This window comes from Phycodurus eques, chromosome 19, assembly GCF_024500275.1.
Source record: "Phycodurus eques isolate BA_2022a chromosome 19, UOR_Pequ_1.1, whole genome shotgun sequence".
In the NCBI taxonomy this organism is placed as follows: domain Eukaryota; kingdom Metazoa; phylum Chordata; class Actinopteri; order Syngnathiformes; family Syngnathidae; genus Phycodurus; species Phycodurus eques.
Window position 1 is genome coordinate 13,461,840 of NC_084543.1, and position 18,400 is coordinate 13,480,239.

Here is an 18,400-nt window from a genome sequence, read left to right on the forward strand (position 1 = left end):
TGTGATTACTAGTACTAAGCTTAGTGGTGGTAGCGTGCTTGTGCCCTCTCATCTCATCGACCGTCATTGACCACAGATTACCATAATGGCACATCAAGTTCTAAAAGTCTAGCAGATTATGTCTTCTACTTTAGAAAATGCTTAGCTTAGCACGAGACTTGGGTGCGAATAATAATATCCTATTAACAATTTGTAATTGTCACATAGCCCATGCTTGAGCTGCCAGTCACCTAGTATCATTCATTTAAACTGTATTATTGAGTCATATGGGATGACTCTAAAACCAATAGATTTAAATGAGAGTAACTTCCACATTACTCCATATTCAATGATCGACGCACCTCTACCCAGATGGGTCATTTTCATTTTCAGTCATCAATTTGATCAATAATGGTAAAGACATACCCTACTGAATTTCATTTGGAAAATCAATAGATTTTACTCATATTAGTATTTTGAATTATTGGCAGTTGGTATCATTCAAAAGGTAATTGTTTCTGATTTTTTAAAAAAAGGAAATGTTTTAAAATGATATTTTTCACACTTTTAAGGGCAAAATGTCTTTACCGTTATGTCTCAAAGGAAATGTCATGATTTGTGTCACATTTTCTGAAGATGCTAATTGTATCTTTGGATATATACGATATTCCTCCTCATGCTTTATGTCTTTTTGATGAAAACTAACACAAATGCCTCTTAGTGTCGTTCCCTTTTTTTTTTTTTTTTTTTTTTACAAATAGTCCTTCTAAGCCAGTTAAGCTGTCTTTACCATTAATGCCACTGGAGGGAGCCTCATTATGTTGCTGCTATACACCAGAGGAGGATCAGGATGTTGCAGCCATTTTGCATTCACACAATAGCAGACAGAAAAATATGTTGTTATTTCTGAGATATGTACTTGTGTGAGAAGTGTCAGAAGAATTGTATAGCTTTACTCATTATGAATGTATAAAGACAAGGGTGTCATTGGTTTAATGAGTCACAAAGATCATTAACTTGTATCTGCAGAGTTTGTGTCATGGCCTGTGCCCTGCAGTTCCATTTTTGGGATTTGAGTGGCGCTTTGTGCCTCTCTCTCTCTCTCTCTCTCTCTCTCTCTCTCTCTCTGTCTCTCTCTCTCGCTCTCTCTCTCTCCCCCCAGCAATCATCACCTCCTCACCCGTGTACTTGTTCCCAATCAGCACTCATCACTTCCTGCATATAAGCCTGCCAGATCCAGGAATCCAGCGCCAGAGTATTTACGCTCGTTCGTGGTACACAGGCCGTCTCTCATGGTTCCTTCTCGAGTGTTCTATTGGTTTCATGGCTACCTGCAATTGTACTAATCCTCTTATGTCCTCCTCCGTCCCCAGTGCTCCTTCCGTGTCTCCCGCTTCGCTGCCCGCGCCAGCCACACCGTCAAGCTAATTCACCTGCCCACGCTCTTGCTTCCTGCACCTTCCCTGTTCCAACGGACCATTATCATTCCTCGGATATCCTACCTCCTGAGCTACGACCTAATAAACCATTCTTATCTACTTCCTCCGCCGCCGCCTGCTTTTGGGTCCAGTCCCATATCATACGATTATCAATAGTGACAGTTTGAAGGGCACGATTGCTATGAAGTTATGCAAGGCGTGCATTTCAACAGGCCACCACCATTTTGTGTTGTATTGAATGAAATTGTTCTTCATAAATAAGTTATCATCGTTTATGATTTTTCTCATACAACTTGAAGAAATATTTGTTCTGATTAAATTTGCGTTGGACTTGCCATGATATTAGTGTATTATACCAATACTAATACTTTACTAGTATGACTCAATAATGTTTTGAAAATAGGACTTAAAGCATGATTGTTTCAGCATGGAAGACGTTTACCCATATAAAGCCAAGACGGCATAAAAAAAATTGCTACATTTGAAAAAAATTGTGTCTTTACTGTAAAAATTTATTTACCATTAAATATGATATCTGCTTTCGTTGGAGTATAGATTTAGCAGTTAGATTATTTGTGTTGCTTGGAGAGAAGCTGTTGTGTATATTTCAGAGATGTCAAGTTCGCTTTGACAGGATCGCATCGGCAGATATCCGATGCCCACGTGAAAGCGCTCTGATTCCGATCTGAGAACATCCGATTACACTGATTTTCTCTTTATGCTGCTAAGATGCCTATCTGAATTGTGCCACTCGAGAGCAAAAATAAGTGTTTTTGAGAAATATTATCATTGAAACTGTATATAACCAGATAAAGGTTTGTTGGAATCAAGCTTAAGTGGTACTTCTATGACACAAATCAATAGTTCTGAATCAAGATTTTAACTGTTGTTTTACCATATATTGTTATTTCCTAAATTCTAAAATATATTTTATTTAATATGCTGGTAGAGTTTAATCCATTACACGTTAGTATTAGCATGTATGCTTCAACTGTCACACTAGTTTTTCAGGGTCCGTAGTTAGTAGAAATATAAAGTGCTCTTTTTAAAAATGCAATAAAAGCCAAGTTAAAAACATTATCTTGCCATGCCATTTTATTGCGTACACACTTTTGTTTAACATGTTCACACTCAGCCAATAAATGTTTTAAGAGAATAAAATAGTTTTTAAGATTTGCAGGTATCTATCGGTAGGTAAGTATAATTGTTCAAAAAATAATCCAAGTGATTATTGATTTATAAATATTATATATATATATTATATATTTTTTTGTAAAAGAGCGCTTTATTTATCATGTTGCCTCAGGTTCTATTAACTAAAGCGTCCTGTTTAAATCAGATGTGTCATTATAATAAAATGTGTGGTCATGCAGAATTATTTTTACACTGGTACTGCAACAGAACGACTTACATTCATTATGTGGCATTCATGGGCTATTTAAAAAATAATTCAGAAGTTAATCACCAATTACTCAGTAGACTAAGATTATTCTAAATTAACAGTGCAGTACTTTTACCTGAGTACAACTTTTGGCTACTCTACCTACCTCTAATGAAAACAAACAGTATTTGTCTCACGACAAAATAAGTTAAAAGAAAAGTTTAAAAATGTTAACAAATTGTCTGAGATTAGCTGAAGGTTTGTATGACAGATTTAGGTCAAAGATAAAAAAATATATATATACTCCACTTTAGCAGGAAGCCTGAGATGACTGGCAGACATGATCACACCCAAGGCCAAACATGCTGGATGTTTGTTCATTCTTTATTTTCCCATTATTCACAATTTATTTTTTTACATTTCCACGCGTAAATATAGACCACTAAGCCTGATTTTATCCTTCAATGATAAAGCAATGACCAAAGACAATTTCATGAGTGTTTACCCAAAACCTCAAGCTTAGGGTGCAGTGGTCGACAACATCAGATATCCTCATTTCATTTCACCTCATGCAAACACACACGCCAATGGATAACGTTATCAGCAACGTGCCCAGGTTTAGGACTAAACGCAGTAACAATAACTGTTTATTGGGATTCTGAGATGTCTCAATAAGGTTGTCAAATGTTGTCCTCTTAAAAAAAAAAATAAAAAAAAAAAATTGGTTTATCGAACACCAGTTAAACAAGAGATTTACTGGTAACTTCAATAGCAAATCACAAAATACAAAAATAGACAATGCTTCCAAATAACCTATTACAAATCAAGGACAAATATTCTGTCACACTGGGTTGGTTTAAAATATTACCAACTATTTATTGTCCAGTTTAGCATCTCTCAAAAAGTAAAGATTTTAGCCTTGTCTGTTTGAGAAACTTGAATTTCTTGGAGAATTTAATGCGAGCAGTTCGCAGTTTGACATTGATTTTGTTCCTGTTTACACACACAAAAGCAACAGTTGTATGATGTATTTTGTTGCCCTATTGTACCAAATGTTAACTGAACTGTGACTTTGAAACCAAGGCACAGCCCAAACAGTGATTTTTTTAAAATGTATTTTTGATGTACTTTTTTTTTCAGATTCTGATTCAAAAAAATCTTTATTTTTTTCCCATGGGTCATTTAAGGCAAGTGAAAGCAGCACAGCTATTTTCACAAAGTTTACAACCTATGTAAGAAAAATATAAAGAAAGTATTTACACGATAGCCCTGAGTATTATAAGAAACTTTCAGTGGAAGACCAACTAATTGTGATGTGAATGCAAGGTTAAAACAACAACGCCCTGCTTATAGAGGGGTATAGTGTGTGATTGTCACAGTGACAAGTCTTTATCCGCCGAACGTACTGCAGACTCATATTTACCGCACGTGTGGTCAGGCTCCTGCAGGACGTATTCCATTAATACCACAAATGTACCAAGGGACACCATGTTCCCAGACAGCAGCTCATTTTTTTCCATGAAAAATCGGCCAAATGTTCGCCGACTGCTGTGGTTTGGCTGGACACACTGATCCATGAACATACTGTACAGTAAATGTGTTTTAGTCTGGTTTCAATGCAGTCACCCTACATCAGTCTTGAGTTTTGTTTTTAGTTTTTCTCCCCCTGGCCATCGAGCCTTCACAAGTAACGTCGTCATCATCCCCTCGCCACATAACCAACTTAGTTTTAATCGTTGCAATGCTTTAGGCCTCCCCTTTTGATTCACGTGGTCCTTATGTGTAGGTATGTGTTATCAATTGTTACTGCCTTTATGGCGGCAGTTACTTTTCTTTTATTAACACTCTGGGTTGCTGCTTCCGCATAAGTAGCCGCTTGCCTCGTCGCAGACCCAACAGCTCCATCCCCAGTCGTCATGGTAATGAAAGCCATACTTACATACACACAACCTGGAGAATAGATCCTTGAAAAGCTCAGAAACTGCATTGCTCAATAGAAAATAAGTCAGTCATTTTTGTTTCTGGCCTCTCTTCTTGCCTTTCACTATGGTACTACTGCGCGTGCCTGTTTGCACCTACCTTTTCCGATGCGAGATTTAATTTGTCTCAGGTTTGATAAATTGCATTTAGGGTGCTAAATTCATCTATTTGCATACACTTTTCACAGAATACGCAAAATGAACTGCTCCAAAATATGGCGGACACTGTGCTTTGTGAGCAAGGTTAGTAAATCAGCTTTCACATACAATAGGTTTACGTGAGCAATCAAGTTTGCACCCGTTTTCTCATGAGCAAATCATTAGTTAATCAAGCCCTAAGAGTCCCTGTTGGTCATGGACCTAGAGCTGCAGCAATTGGGTCTGACTGGAGGAGGTTTTTGCATTGCATTTGCTTTGCATTTGCATTGTGTGTTTACTCCAACAGAGAGAGGCCACAAAGTAATTGTTGCACACACGGACAGACTGACTTCTTTTGGCTCCCTTCCACATCGCTTAATTATTGCGTTGTTAAATTTTGAGATAGGACTTTTGTGTGTGTGTGTGTGTGTGTGTGTGTGTTACCATGAATGATTGTAATACATCCCTACCAAACTGTTTATTGTGTGATTATTCATAATTTTTGTTTTTATAAGCGTTTTATCTTTGATGTGTTGCTTTACTCTCTCTGCTGTGTTTCAAATTTGATTTGATGTGCATTCATTTTTAACAATGACACTGAAACACTCCCTCTCATCTTCTGGGCTGACAAACTTTATCCTCTCACCAGCAGAACAAATGAAATAGCATAAAACGGCGCCGCCTTGCTGCCAATGCTCCCGGCTTTGAAGCGAGGATGCATAATGCATGTTGTGCGCTCCTTACGACATCAAATGGCGTAGCGAAGCACACATCGCTCAAACCCTTGCATACGGAGCAAATTTTATTTTAATGCACTTTTAAGCATTTTGCCAAATTGCAGTTTTTCTACCGGCTCAAAGGTAGAATTTCTCAATAATTTAAAAGAGCTAGCATACATTTCACTGAACAAACTGACAGCAGCATACTACCAAGGAATTAGAGTGTCTATACCATGCTGTAAGAAACATATAAAACCTGTAACATCTTCGACATTGTAAGACTCCTAATATTAAAAGTAGCCATGCGCGGTTAAATTATTTATGTTGTTTTCAGCTATGATTTTAAGAGCTCCACTTCCAATGGAATTTATGGGAGGTGTTGCAGCTTAAAGTTGAAGTTAAAAAATACTTTTTTCAACCGTTCAAACTAACTTCAGCTACAGTGCTTGGCTAAATTTATTAATTCAAGTGGACAGCCTGGGGGGAGTAGAATATGATTAAAAAAAATAAAGTTTGTTAGTGAGTGCTGATAAATGAGGTTGAACAAATAATATTAAAAGCCCATCCTGTTTCAGGGTCGCGGAGTGCTGGGTCGATGAGTGCCGCGGAGTGCTGGAGCCTATCCCAGCTGACTTCAGGCAAAAGGCGGACCACACATTGAACTGGTCGCCAGACAGTCGCAGGGCACATATAGACACAGACAGCGATTTGCACTCACATTCACACCATCACTGAGTGGGAACTGAACCCACGCTGCCTACACCAAAGTTGTGAGTGTACTGCTACACCATCAGTGACAATATTAAAAGCATTTTTAATTTGAATATTAAAAGCATTGAATTATTAATTACTTTGGTGTGATTTGGATTTCGGAACAAAAACCATTTACCGTAATTTCTCATGTATAATGCGCACCCATGTATAATTACCTCAAAATTCTGGAAAACCCTTCTACCTATGTATAATGAATTTTTACAATGCATGGTTTTGCTTCTACCCATATGATCAAAATGAAGTATTTTTTTAAAGAATTATTCTAAAGATAAGCACTTTATTTGAACATGTAATACTTTTTAATTTACTTGCTCTTATTTTGACATTAAATTCACAGCCTTACTTTTATTAGGTAAATGAGAAAATACACATGCATGTTCTCCCCGTGCCTGCATGGGTTTTCTCCGGGCACTCCGGTTTCCTCCCACATCCCAAAAACATGCACTCACACATCGACGCACACGCCCACACACACTGAGCTTGCTGTCACAATCACGTGGGACAATATCCGTAACAGAAGTACGTATTTCTCCGTAAATTTCAACCCCACAAGCAAAAAATAATACATGAAAAAACATAAATGATAGTACTTAAGAAATGTATTAGACTGCCACCAAATAGGTTTATGCCACAGCTGCCCTAAAATACCAGCATTGTTAATTTCCAAAATATTGATTGTTTCTGGGCACGGTGGAGAGTGGTTAGAGCATCTGTGTCACAGTTCTGAAGTACTCCGGTTTCCTCCTGCATCCCAAAAACATGCATGGTTGGTTAATTGAAGACTTTAAATTGCCCTTAGGAGTGAATGTGAGTGCCAATGGTTGTTTGTTTATATGTGTCCGTGCAATTGGGTGGCAAGCAGTTCATGGTGTACCCCGCCTCCTGCCCGATGATAGCTGGGATAGCCTCCAGCTCTCCCACGACCCTTGTGAGGATAAGCAGCTCAGAAAATGGATGGATGGATGATTGTTTCTGTAACACACAAAGTAATACATGCTGCTACTACACCTGTCATGAACGGAACAGAGGATAGCACCCAAAAAAATGCACGACTCCACAACAAATGGACAGTTTCAAAAAAGAGAGGTTTAATATACGGGCAGAGGTCGGTACACAGGCAGGCAATCCAGAAAAGGCAACAGTATCCAAAAATGCGAGGCAAAAAGGCAAGGTCGATAACCGGAACAGGGTCGAGTCTTACTGTGAGTCGGTGACGTGGAAACAAGGAATGCTGGAACGCGACGACAAGGTACAACGAACTAGTGACTAGAAAGAATGAGACAGGAGGTTAAATGCAAGGGGTAATTAGGGTGAACGAGGCACATGTGGGGAAGATGTTCTCAGGAGCAGGTGTGTGCGAGACAGGGGGAAAACCACAACCAGAACACACACCCATGACAACACCAGTATATAAGATCTTTAACCATAATGATTTGTTTGATCCATATTTCAAATATCTTCATATCCTGTATCCGCTTCCTCACCAGACCATTTTTTTCTTTTCATCCCCTGCGAAGCTTTGTAAGAATCTGCAATGTATTTTTACCATAACCCCGCTAGCAATTTGTGTGTATTTTTTTTTTAAAACATTATTTCAAAATAACTGCTGTGAAACAGGTCATTAAAATAGAAAAGCTAGAGGTGGGCTAAAACTTTGCACAGACTGTATATGACAATTTAGTCAAGTCTTTTTTAAGGGGGTGTGCCAGGATGTGGCAAGCAAGGTTATATCTCTCATATTTCAACTTGTAATGGGGACATGCAGAACTGTCCATCCATCCATTTTCTATTCCATTTATCCTGTTGAATGTCATAGGGAGCTAGAGCCTACCACAGCTGACCGAAACATGGACGACACCCTGGACTCCCCAGTCAATCACTAGTGCAATAGAGGTCAGACGGGTGAACTATTACATTGTCAGTGATGGCATGCAAAACTGATTTTTATGTTAAATACTGTAACTGACAAATGCTTTACATAGTTCTGGAGTAAGAAACCATCTCCCATCCAGCAGTAAACAATTTCTGATGTATATGCTTTGAGAAGGACAGATTGAGATCTGTGGCAGGGAGGACTGCCATAAATAAACTCATGCAGAACCCAGCCTGGATTATGATTGCTGATTCTGTTTGAATGTAACTCTGTCAGCAGGTAAGTATACTTTCTCGGGTTGTAGCATTAGAATTGTTGCAAAGAGCATGTATAAGTATAATCATAATGTGTTATACCAGAATGATTTTTGTTTTGTATGTTAAATAATAATAATAATAATAATACAGTGCAGTGATTTTCTGCAACTGGTCTTGGGTGTGTCTTACCCAAAGTTAACTCATCTATGCCTCAAATGAGTATGAGCACTATAGAAAATGAATGAATGTATTGGTTCATATTGCTTTTAATTCAAACATATTTCCATTTAACCTTTACTGCAGGTTTAACACACACACACACACACACGCACACACAGACACACGCACACACACGCATACACACATGGCGAGAGAGAGAGAGAGAAAGTCACCAAAATGTGCCCAGAAAGCCACTCTTGAAGGCTCCTTCCCCCTAAAGCCCATTAGTCTTAATCTAATCATCCTTTTAATTTGTGGTTGTGCTGGTCCAGAAGTGGATTACCAAATGAAGCAAAAAGACAAAATAACAACACATTCAGATTTACAGTCTGAGGTTTTACAGACGCTGACCTCATTTGGCTTTTTTTCATTGACCACCTTGACTGGAATTCAGACATTGTACCAACTTTAGATCATGTCCACACAATCCAATGAGGTGCCAGAGAGGTATTCATTTAACCCTGGTTATGATTTAAAGATTAAGTAACGTTAAAGTTTAGTTTGGAGTGATACAGAATTGTATAGTATTACATTGTATTACTTTGCTTCTCTTGTAATTATAGTTGGGAATACTGTGAGCCAGCTGTACTACTACCTTGTGAATGGATTGTTCCATTGAGAGGACAAAGCTTGGGTCATCTCCATGCAGAGGAGACAGTGCCACTGATACTTTCCATTCATAAAAAGTGTTACTGGATGCCACTGTGGAACAAAAGAGGAGTGTGTACTGTACCAATTAATTCTGATGGCTATTGTTTTTTGTATACCTACGTCAGTGTGGGTCTTGGGTCACACTGCTATACATCCTTATGGAAATGGGTGGTACAAGGGTTAGAGATGGAATGCACATTTCCTGCATACCTCACCATTGCCAGATCTTCTCTGTCTTCTCCCTCCCATTTTTTTTTAGTAAGAGAGCCTCACTGGCTCTCCCTCCCTTCCTTAGTCCTCTCCCCTCCCTCACTGCCTCTCTACCTCACGCTCACTCACTCACATACACTCGCTGAGGGGGGATTCTCTGAGACGCGTGGTAGCTTAAATGCGGTCTTCATTTCTCTGTCATCTTCAGCTCACTGAAGATCTGTCTTTATATTTCTGTCATTAGATATTTTTTTTCCTGCTCCTTTTATGTCACAACTTTGCTGCCAAGCTGCATAGACGCAATGGAAGAGAACTTGTGAGACTGATCTACTGTAAATCTGCACCTTTCAATTCTAAACTCCTTGGGTTTACCATTGAGGGACTCTTTGGCAATGCTCAGATTTTGGTCACAGCAGAAGATTAATTGTATTTGTTTTGTGCCCCTGTAGAGAACTGGAATTTTTTTTTTTTTCTTTTATTCACCTTTTGTTTCACCTCACGGACCCCGAGCTGCTTTTATGGAGTGTGAAATTTTGGACATACATGCCAAGTTTGGTAGGAAAAAGTTAGACAAAAGCATGGCTGATGGAACTGGTGAAACGTGCTGAAGGCTTCTTTCAAACAAGACAACACAGGTACTAACTTGCATGGCCATTTAATTACAGTTGCAAAGGGCAGACAGGCTGACTTGTAAAATTAGTCCACAGGCCTTTTAAAGAGGCTTACACATTCTAAGTAATTTCTTGCAGACTTTGGAGTAATTAGCAAGGATTTCTGACAAAAAAATATACAGGCAGTACATGCAGCACTGTCTGAGCGATGATAAGAATACATTTTCATTTTGTCTCGAACTCTTAGATAAATCATTCATCATTAAGGATATTACCCATTAACTTAGGTAGCCGCTGTAATCAGGACAATCATCATGTCATAATTTTTGCCATATAAAGTAAAACACAATAGCTAAAAAATAAAACAAATTAAAAAAAACTACAATTGAATCAAACAACTCATGGTGTTTTTGTCTCGTTTTAAACCACACCTGGCACAAGCTCAAAGCTATTTTCAGAGCTGTTATAAAAGCGTCAACAGTGTATGCGTTCCTCATAATGGCTGTTGTCCAATGTTAGTCTCCTCAAATCTACAAGCAGTATGACGCAACTCAGATTTTCTAAAATATTGAGTAAATGACTGCAAGACAATGATAGAAGGATATGTGGTTGTAGTACTGCAAGTTGTTCTGCAAAGTCAAATAAATTGAATATTTTTCAATGTCAGAATATCCTGTGGCCTGATTTCAACCCAATCGAGGATGCTTGCCACTTACTGAAGACATGGGAAGGAATTTATGCAAACAAACAGCAACTGGAGGTGTCTGGGAAGGAACTCACAATTTGGAGATGTTAACAGGATCCAGACTTTCAGATTATGGCCGTATTGTCAAGTGACTATCTTCAATACTAATGAGTCCCTGACATACACCTGTGATGCATAAAATGGCTGTCATTACGAAATGATAAATGACCTACCATATGTTTGTGACACATTTTTATTTAAAGCCTACACTTCTGTCAAATCTCATTAGTATATCATCACTGTTGGGCAAAAACATTTAATGTCCAAATTTGGTCAATTTCATATTTTCACAAATCTATACTTTTGGCCCAAGTCACTGATGATACAGTGGTGCACTCGCCTGACTTTGGTGCTGGCAGCGTGGGTTCAGTTCCCACTCAGTGATGGTGTGAATGTGAGTGCGAATGGTTGTCTGTGTCTATATGTGCCCTGCGACTGACTGGGGACCAGTTGAGGGTGTAGTCTGCCTTTCGCCCGAAGTCAGCTGGGATAGGCTCCAGCGCCCTGCGAACCTAACGAGGATAAGCAATGTTGAAAATGGATGGATGGATATACTATTGGTCAGTCACCTCACGGGTTTGACATGTTTGCAAATTATTGACCAACTTAAAGTATTGAAAATGGCTTTCTCTTACGAAGATGCAATGTTAATGGCATTTTTTCTTTTTTTTGGGAGGGGGGGGGTCCTGAAAAGTGATGGTTTTAGAGATGTGAGGGTTCTGCCTGAAGCCAGCAATATGTACAATATATTTATATCAAGGCAAAATTACAAACACTTAGTGATTGTCAAATCATATTTTTCCAACTGTAATTGAATTTCCTGCTGTTGTCAGGGGACTGATTCCTAATTCGGTCCCCATTTACATTTGCCCTGTGATTGAATGGGGATTGAAAAATCATGATAAGTGGTATAATAGATGGATGGATACATTAACAGCATTGATAAGATATCAAGTTTTTTCATTAACTCCTTGTATTTCCTTGTTATAGCATCTTCTGAGATGACCACTGTGTCCATGGCTCCTGTGGAAGTCCTGGTGGGAAGGAGCACCAATGCCACCGACCCCCCTCAGAGCTCTCATGAGGACCCAGCTGTCACTTTCACCATTGGCACCATCCTCGCCATCATGTTTCTTGTGGGAGTCTTGGGAAACATCTACACCCTTGTGGTGATGTGCCATTCCATGCGGAATGCAGCTTCAATGTACATTTATATCATAAACCTAGCATTGGCGGATCTGTTGTATCTGCTCACCATCCCGTTCGTAGTGTGCACACACTTCCTAAAGGGGTGGTACTTTGGGGATGTTGGCTGTCGGATCCTCATTAGCATGGACTTTCTGACCATGCACGCCAGTATCTTCACACTGACCATCATGAGCACTGAGCGCTACTTTGCGGTGCTCAAGCCATTGGATACGGTGAAACGGTCGAAAAAATATCGAAAAGCCATTGCGCTGCTAGTTTGGGGCGCTTCTTTTATCCTCACATTACCGATGATCGTAAGCATTCAGCTGATGAAGGTGGGCAACAAGGCTATGTGTCTTCCCACCTTGTCATCCTTGTCCTATAAGATTTACATCACCTTCCTTTTTTGCACAAGCATTGTTGCCCCAGGACTGATCATTGGTTACCTCTACATCCAGCTAGCTCGGACTTACTGGGTTTCACAGACGGTGACCTTCAAAACGACCAATAAGCTTCCCAATCTGAAGGTCAGTGGATCTCATTGTAGACTTTGGCACCATTTGGTTTTGTTTTAGGATTCTGTGGTTCAAGTTAGTCCATAGTTGCTCATTTGGATAAAATAAAACACAAATATAAAATCATGCCATCCTTACACAGAATTTTGTGGAAATTGACTATTGAGCAAATCAAACTTCTATTTCGTTTATTTTGAATAAATGATTACTACTACTTGGGCTCAACCCTTGAATCTTTGCACCAATTTTAGGTTCACTCATGGAGGTAGCACTTAATCATCAAGCTGTCAAAGTACACTTACCATCAGTGTGCAGATCCATGCAAAATGGCCAGCTTAGTTGCTAAATCATGGGCGGAGATACCGTGTGGGGAGCTATATTATTTAAATCATCCTCGCTGGATTTATAGACACATTTTGGGATGGAGGCCGCTCACAGAAGATTTACTTGGTTGTGCACTTTCACACTTGATAAGTGGGCAGCCACTCCAGAGATCCATATTTGTCCACAAGTGATTAAAAAGTAAAGTTTCCATTATACTGTATGTCTGACTTTTTAAGGACCATCCAAGCCAAGATTCCTAGGGGAGGTGGTGTTAAATGTCCAACCGGTTTCAATTTTGAACAGATTTTCCATCTAAGAGCCGAGCAGTGATTGATTCACAAAAACAACACAACCGGTTCTCCTGTTTCCCCTGTTCATCACATGAATATGAAGTGATCTTTTTGCTCCTGCTTTGCTCTCTCTCACAAACACATTGGAAACAGACGTCACTGTCAATGGGCTCATATCAATTGCACACATGATAAGAGCGCACAAAAGAGCACATACGGCACGTAGCAGGAAGCCATCTGAGTGACCATGATGAAGCCATCAGCTTCACAAACACAGTCCAGAATTAGGAAAACTATCAAGGCACAAGCCAAATTGCGGTGACGCTGTCAACATCCACGCTGTCGATTATAAGATGTCACACCCATTGTTGCTCTGTTCTCTAACAAATGTCTTTGTTTTTTCTAATTTGATTCCCAAGATACTGTACAGTATGTACAAAAAGGAACACACGCTTTTAGACCCAACAAAATGTCGGTTATTAACTTCTTGAATTTGATATTGGGATTTATGGTATGACGTCGGACTAGAACTATTTTCTGTAATTTCTAAAAATAATTATAAATAAAAAATATTCAGCAAAAAAAAAAAAAAAAACAAAGCTGGCTAAACAATCATTTAGTATAACTTGAAAAACATTTTTATGTTTTTCAAGTTATACAGCAGCATTTTATAACACACCACAATTAGCACCATAAACACACAACAGGTCTGTCTGCTGTGTACATTGGTCTGAAGCAGTCATCAACTTTCTGTATTGGTTAAATAATACCTCTTTTTGGGTCAAACCAATATTTTTGAGTCAACTAATGTATGTTCCTGTCATCTTGTAAGAATGTGTGGCAATGTAAAACAACATATATCCCTCAAGCTTACAGTACAATGTATTCAAAGTAATGGATTTACATTTTACAACGACATAATTCAAGATTTTAATAGCAAATTCAGTTGATTGGATTTTGACTTGCATACATCAGTCAGCCATGGTTCGCTGGAAATGTCAGCTGCTCAAAACAATATTTTCATTTTCCAAGGTTTTCAACATCTTACAGTAATTGAAGGAAGGGGGCAACAATTGGCTTACTCCTTCAGAACGGTGTGTCTTTGCTCAACTCAGTACAAAGTATTTGTGCCAAAAGCAATGTACGTCAAATAATGTTAGAAAGTCAAACTCATTACAAAGTGGAGAGGAGACATTTTCTGTAAATGCTTAAAATAATGTTATTCTAATCTTAATAGATTCCAATTCATTTTATGAGGATTTTAGAAATTTTGGAAAATTTTGTTTGAAATTGCTTATAATTGGCTCTGGAGGGCCTTCCTACCCAGCAAGTGTGAAATTAAACAACATAAAAGTATATCTTCATTTCTCAAAATGTGGCGGTAATCCGTTCTTAACCGTTCAATGTTACAAGATTACAGTGGGGCCGAGGCCATGACTTGGCAGCTAGGCTAGGCAAACATCGGCCACTTTCAAGTGACAAAACTGAAGCTCTAGCATGTCAAAGGCAAAAGGGAAGCATTGATGCATGTGACAGATTAGATTCAGTGTTAAGTTTTGATAACGAATTTCGGTGTAATTGGCAATGTCAGTGGCTTCATGGGGTCTTGCTTTTTTTCTTCACACTCCGGTCTAGTTGGAGCCCTAGCTTCATCCTCGTCCTTGGCATTGGCCAACTCTTTATTTCTTAATTTCTGTCGCAGATGTGATTAAGATACAATGAAACTGTTTGGAAAACAGTTGTGGAAAACAACGCGGAACATGTTACCTTTAAAGAGAAAAAAAAGGGTCTTCTTAGGAAACGTTAGCTGTTATTTTTCTCAGTTCAAACACTTATAACCATTAAATTGGTTTTGTGCAAGAGGATCAAAGGTGAGATCATGGACAGAAAAGCAATGGTTTTAACATGGCGTCATGGCATAAGAATATATTTAAAATCAGCCCATAACTCCTATTGAGCATATTTGCATGTAATTTAGAGTTCTTCTGAGTACGAACCCAGGACCCTATAATCAGCTTTGCTCTCCATGGAAACAGAATTGGAGTCATTTAGTTGATTTATTGCTATCAGTGACATGTTTTACTTCAACAGTTTCTCTCTTTCCTTTTGTCACCCCAAAGGTTCTCTACCTGATTTTCACCATCGTACTCCTATTTTGGGCATGTTTCTTGCCTTTTTGGATCTGGCAACTCCTGGGTCAGTACCATCCGACACTGCCCCTGTCCTCCGCAGCTAAGCGCAACATCAATTACCTGACGACATGTCTGACGTACTCCAACAGCTGCATCAACCCATTCCTATACACATTGCTCACCAAGAACTACAAGGAGTACTTAAGGAAGCACAACCGGTCCTGGTCAGCTGGGAGTTTTTTTGACAGGAGGGGGCGTTTGCAGCGCTCGCCACGCAGGTCGCCATCTGCAAGCAGTCAGCAGTGTACAGAGAGCTTCATGCTCACACATACAGCCTCCTTGCGTGCCCACAACAGCAGCTTGTGAGGTAGGCACATGTTTTTATGACATACAATTGTACTTTGTTTAACTGGGTGGTCCTGATTTTTCACTTAACAGAAGATTCTACGACAACATTTGCAGTTTAACAATGCCTTGCTCACTTCTTAATGGCTTTATTATAGTAAAAGGTTTGAATTTGAAATGAGTACAGATGAACAAACATAGTGTTGAGTGTTTTGTTTTAATTTTAGAAGTGTCGTTTTTTTTTCTACACACATATGATAGTTCAGAACATTTATCGATTAAAAAATGCTGGTAGTGTTGTAAAGGTTTTATGATGTCGATTGTTTTGATCCTGGAAACCACTCCTGTAGTTCCCATGTGGAAAATTGTTTAGAAAGTCAAATAAGCCAGCATCTCAGAACACATTGTGTTTCATATTTGAGTACTGGGATTTTAAAGTTATCTGTCACAAGTTCCTAAATTTAACTATGAAGCAACACTCACTGTCAAATTCTAATTGAATGTACTGTTAGAGCCTAAAAGCCATTTTTACGATACCCATATTTGTAAAAATGTGAATGTAAGGGGAGTCTTTTTTCATTCATCTACTGTATCTACTTTTATGGTCTCCAATTATTCAGACAGAATGTAGGTGGTTCTTTTCTATTCTTTTCTTTTTTTTTTGTCTGAACTTATGCAAGTGTCAATCTGCATGGCTGTTGTACACATTGTATGGGTAATATCAGGGGCCGTCAGGTATGTACTTCTGGATTACCTCTCACACGCATAACTGAGATGCTCTCATACTAAAATTAGATGTCTGTTGCAAATTTTTCCTTCAGTAGAAATGTATTCTAGTGTGACGGAGCGGAATGGGCACAGACATACAGTAGGCCTCCATTTCCTATAGAGCTTGTCCTCATTCGGGTCAGGGGTGAGCTGGAGCCTATCCCAGCTCACTTTGAGCGGGATACATCCTGGACTGGTTGCCATCCAATTGCAGGGGTCTTTTTGAAATGGGGGAGGAAGATGCAAGCAAGGGAAGAACATGCCGGAGCTTAGAATCTGAATACATACAAGCTTGCTACGAAAAGCTATTTGGTTGTAGTAGTGCTACCATCATGCAATGTTGTAATTGAATGAATGTTTTTTGAATAACTTAAAACTGGTATCAGTTAGGATTCACCCCTGATTCGTGGTTTGTGTGTCTATAGTATCAGTACAGATGGTTGCAACAGACACAGTTATTGCTGTACTCTGTGCCTTGGAATATCATGCGCTGAGTGATACATAACTTCATCCACAGGCCCAGGGGATATTTGTATTTGTCTACTTGTTCTTGTGCAATCACACCTCTAATATCTCTCCAAATTAAAAACAACTCTCAGTGGTGAAGCAGTGTGATAGTATCAGTGTCAATTGTCTCGTTCACCAGCTCAAAGCTGGCTAAGTCAAGTCCAGTATATCTGGCAAAGGGTGAATTGCTGTGGATATTTACACTGGGATTTTTATTAGCTTTAGAGCTGGCAAGCACTTGTGTGTCATGAAACGTGATGACAACCAAAGAACCGTATATCTCATTGGAGAGAAAGCAACACACATCTCTGTACTGAGTTGTCAGTATAATATCGCTCAAGCAGAGTACAGTCATCCCTCGTTATAACACGATTCACTTATTGAATATTTAGTGCATCATAGATTTTTTTTTAAAGGTCAGTGTAGTGCAGTTACTCACTTGTACATCTCTGATACAGTTAGCGTTATTGGTTATATGATTTTAACGTGGCAGCAATGACTCACTTAAGGTCAATTGGGCTCTTACGATTAGCAAAAAAAAAAAAAAAAAAAAAAAAGATATTTCTGAGTAATCTCAACTCATACATTGGGCAGTGACTGAAATTGCTTGAGGACACAATGATTATGACTGGAAAAGCAACTGTTTAAAACACAAGCCACAGTCAGAGTTTTATGAAATAAAGCCACAAAAAAACAACCTTGCCCTGACGAATAGATAATGCACACACTCATAACAGTATCGACAGAAACAAATGCAAGTAAAGAGCAACGTCTACCTTGATTTTATACAACTACTGTACTGTAGTTAAAAACATCACCGTCAGTGTGAGGAATGGGGGCAAGTGCTTAAGGCAGGAACTCGCCCGATCACACCATGTCTGCATGAGCTGTTGTTCACATCACTCAAGCAGCGTACACCTACTCTTAATAGTTACGTGCTAATAGTCACCATAAATGAAGGTTTACTGTACACACATACTGATAATTAGACCAAATATAAGCATTTTTGGCTTTTTCCAATTAAAAACAGCAGACCTCTGGTTTGTGGGAGGAGACGAGCGATTGTCTGTGGAGATATCGTTATGTTTGTGGTGTGCTGTGTTAATCATCTCAAGTAGCTACACTACACACAAAAACAGCAGTGAGCACACATGCGCATATATTCCTCATCATTTGTCAAGTCAAGTTTATTTATGTAGCTCTTAATCGGAAAAAGTCTCAAAGGGCTTGGTTTCACAAAAATGAACAAAATCCCGAGGGCTAAACCTTCCAAGGAAAAACTTGAGAAAGAAACCTCGGAAATGTATCACACATGGGAGTGGGGGGATCCTTCTTCCATGATGGCCAGGCTGCAAT

The 18,400-nt window shown here is 39.0% G+C and overlaps 1 protein-coding gene across 1 annotated transcript in view; it reads left to right on the forward strand.

The window, feature by feature from the left end:
- Nucleotides 1-9,768: 9,768 nt before the first annotated feature.
- LOC133417940 (urotensin-2 receptor) overlaps nucleotides 9,769-18,400 on the forward strand; it is a 35,924-nt gene continuing 27,292 nt past the window's right edge. Inside the window, exons 1-3 of the mRNA XM_061706192.1 lie at nucleotides 9,769-10,254; nucleotides 11,966-12,690; nucleotides 15,413-15,791. Coding sequence (XP_061562176.1) covers nucleotides 11,977-12,690; nucleotides 15,413-15,790 — 1,092 coding nt within the window. The 5' untranslated portion in view covers nucleotides 9,769-10,254; nucleotides 11,966-11,976 and the 3' untranslated portion in view covers nucleotide 15,791. The remainder of the gene's footprint in view (nucleotides 10,255-11,965; nucleotides 12,691-15,412; nucleotides 15,792-18,400) is intronic.